This window comes from Nicotiana sylvestris, chromosome 4 (genome assembly GCF_000393655.2).
Source record: "Nicotiana sylvestris chromosome 4, ASM39365v2, whole genome shotgun sequence".
Classification (NCBI taxonomy): domain Eukaryota; kingdom Viridiplantae; phylum Streptophyta; class Magnoliopsida; order Solanales; family Solanaceae; genus Nicotiana; species Nicotiana sylvestris.
In genome coordinates this window covers 67,175,316-67,178,882 of record NC_091060.1, presented here as the reverse complement: position 1 = coordinate 67,178,882, position 3,567 = coordinate 67,175,316, and the positions used below count along the sequence as shown (strand labels likewise).

The 3,567-nt window shown below is 33.6% G+C and overlaps 1 protein-coding gene across 1 annotated transcript; it reads left to right on the top strand.

The window, feature by feature from the left end:
* The first annotated feature begins 293 nt into the window (after window positions 1-293).
* On the top strand, window positions 294-2,776 carry LOC104249027 (uncharacterized). Its single transcript, XM_009805396.2, has 2 exons — window positions 294-636; window positions 1,387-2,776. Exons 1-2 carry the CDS (start codon window positions 541-543, stop codon window positions 2,482-2,484), a joined length of 1,194 nt encoding a protein of 397 aa, XP_009803698.1. The 5' UTR covers window positions 294-540; the 3' UTR covers window positions 2,485-2,776.
* Window positions 2,777-3,567: the final 791 nt, after the last annotated feature.

Sequence of the window (3,567 nt, the reverse complement as noted above, 5' to 3'; positions counted from 1 at the left end):
TTTTTTTTCTTAAACTCCTTGCCGAATCAAACTAACTCATCTAAATTGAAACAAGGGAGTAATAAATTCAGGATAGTGTAATCTTATTGAGAAACTATTATCTCTAGCTGAAAAAAAATGATAAAAGAGCAGAATAGCAAGAAAGCAAAACATAAGGGTAATCATGTCCAATAAAAAGAATATGCTGTAGTGTGGGAAAGCTTTATATAGAGCCAGCAAAAAGTGGGGGCAGAAGAAGAAAAGAAAACGGCTTTCTTTGTATAAACATAACATATTCTTTACAACTGCTACCCATTAACAAGTTAGGCAAACCCTTCACCACAAACTGCTCTCTGGCAATTTTGTCGCCCAACAAATCATTTCAATATATACATATTTTGCCAACTTTAAGGGTTTGAAAAATCTGGGTTTGTTTGTCTTGAAATATCTTTATATTATTTTACACCCACCTAGGGGGAAATATCCAATTGTTTTGATTTGGAGTTTGATCTGTAAAATCAAGAAGGTTATATAAGCGCAGAAATAGACTTAAAGAGAAAGATGTGGGGTATTTCTAAATGTTGTGACAAAATTTACACGGTTGCAGAAGGGGGATCTGGTTATTGTTCCAAGAAGAAGGATGATTTGTGTAATGAGGTTAGATTTCTTCTTTTGACTTATTTTGAATTCATACATGTCTCTAGCCATTTGATTTCAGGTTCTTCTGTTGTTATATTCTTTTTCTTTTTAGATTTTTAATTTCTGAGGTCACATTCTTGGTAGAGTTTTACTTTGTAATTATATTAGACAGGAAGGCGTAAATTTCAAGTATTGGGGTTTATATTCTTGGGACCCTGATAAAAATTAGCATCTTTAATAAATTTTTGTTGAAACAGAAAGCTAATTGACGTGTGATCTGATTATAGTTTTTATGTCCTGTAGCCTTTTCTAGTTTTGCTTTTCTGTTTTCTTTTCATATTTTTTTATATGAATGAACATATTTTTCTATTAATTTCAAAGGAAATAAAGGGTTTGTTGGAAGAGGGTGCTTTCCATGGATTGTTTACTTGTATTTTAATGGAAAGTGGCACAGCACCAAGTACTATTCCTCTTTTGGCTGAAGCATGTTCGTCGTTTAAGCACATATTTGATGTTATTGATCTTGAAAGTGGAATGACAAAAAGTTCACTGAAAACGGCTAAAAATCCCTTAGAGATTTTATTTTGCTTTCGGATTTGAGGCCTTCGCTTGCTTGTACTCGATATTTGATATTCATTCTCTGAAGTGTATAGTTGAAGTTTTGTGGCATACTGTAATAATGCATGTAGATACATATTGTGTATACGTTTTCTGAGTATAAAATGCTGTTCTTATTTTATACCTAACAAAAGATTCTGTTGAATGCAGGAAACTGGACGAGCCTTGAGCATGTCGAGACTAAAATGTATTTTGCGTGGCTTGGATCTTAAAACATATATCTTTCTCTTTGTGTTGATACCAACTTGTGTCTGGGGTATATACGTACATGGGCAGAAAATCACTTACTTTCTACGGCCTTTATGGGAAAAACCACCAAAGCCATTTAATGAAATGCCTCACTATTATCATGAGAATGTGTCAATGGAGAATCTCTGTAAACTTCATGGCTGGGGAATTCGTGAGTACCCGAGGCGTGTATTTGATGCAGTGTTGTTCAATAATGAGGTTGACATGCTTACTATACGGTGGAAGGAGTTGTACCCTTATATTACAGAATTTGTTTTACTTGAATCGAATTCAACGTTCACTGGGTTGCCAAAGCCTTCTTACTTTGCTAATCACAGAGATCAGTTTGAATTCGTTGAGTCAAGATTGACGTATGGACAAATTCCTGGGAGATTTAGAAGAGGAGAGAACCCTTTTGTTGAGGAGGCTTATCAAAGGCTTGCATTGGATTATCTTCTAAAACAAGCAGGTATTCAGGATGATGACTTGTTGATAATGTCAGATGTCGATGAGATACCTAGTAGACATACAATCAATCTCTTGAGGTGGTGTGATGACATACCTTCAGTTCTTCATCTTCGGTTGAAGAATTATCTTTACTCCTTTGAGTTCCTTGTGGATAATGATAGCTGGAGAGCTTCTGTCCATCGCTACCAATCGGGTAAGACAAGATATGCTCATTACCGACAGTCAGACGTCATATTGGCAGACTCAGGGTGGCATTGTAGCTTTTGCTTCCGCCATGTAAGTGAATTTATTTTTAAAATGAAAGCCTACAGCCATTTTGACAGGGTCAGATTTTCGTATTTTCTCAACCCTAAGAGAGTACAAAAGGTTATCTGCAATGGGGATGATTTATTTGATATGCTACCAGAGGAGTATACATTCAGGGAAATCATTGGCAAAATGGGACCTATTCCCCACTCTTATTCAGCTGTTCACCTACCGGCTTATCTTTTGGAAAATGCAGAAAAGTATAAGTTTATGTTGCCGGGTAATTGCTTGAGAGAAAGTGGGTGATCGATCTAGCAGCGTTTATTATATTTACTTTTTGTGAATGTCAAGGGTGCAGTTCTGCAAATGACGATCCTGTGAAACGAAATGTTGGGATGAATACTCAGATTTGGGAAGTCAAAGATTTTTGTATATAGCTTCTGAGAGATCAAGCATGTCTATTGGACAAATGGGGAGATTTCTGTTGCAGAACTGCTATTAGTTTGAAACATGTGCATAACTCTGTATCCTGTAGTATATCAATTCCTGATTATGGAAAATTTTTTATCAGTACTAATTTATTCACATTTCTTCTGTTCCTTATTCCTTCTGACCTACTACTTTCATATCACCTAGCGTTTAGACCAGAAATATGTCCCTTTTGTTAATTGATTTGATTGATTAATTAACTAGCTTTCTAGTATATGCATCAAGTTGGTATTGTGATCTCAAACGGCGATTACTTCAGTATGTGGTGTGTTTACACTTCCATCCTCTTAGATTTAGATTTAGGGATGTTTCATGCTAAATGTTGACCAAATATTCTAAAAGTCTTACTCGACTTTTTTACTCTTAACTATTTATATTAATTTTGACAAAAACTTATAAGGGAAGAACACAACTGCAAATAGACATGTTAGGGAGTAGAATTATGAATGGAATAAAAAAAAGTAAATACTAAAACTAAATATTCTAATCTTTCATCTAGCTAAACGGGGAACAAATGCATTAGAATTAAAGTAGTTAGCTCAATTGTACATGGTCAGGTATTTTCAAAGTATTAAAATTAAAATAATTACTACTTTACAAAATTGAAGGTTTGTTAGTTTTTTGTTTTGAATTCCAAGACGCGAAACACGGTTTGATTAATTTTGTTTTCTTAAAGCATTTTGAGTTTGGTACTCGAAACTAACAAAGTTTTGTTATTCAAAGAATTTTTGTACATTTTATACTGTATTTTATTACAAATCCAATGTACTTAAATGGTTTTATATTTGATTTTATAGTTTTAGAAATATGATTATGGCCATTTTTTCAAGTTTCAGACATTAATACTTTTTAATTTTTTATTAATAAAATAACTATATTAATAATTATAAGCTAACAAAA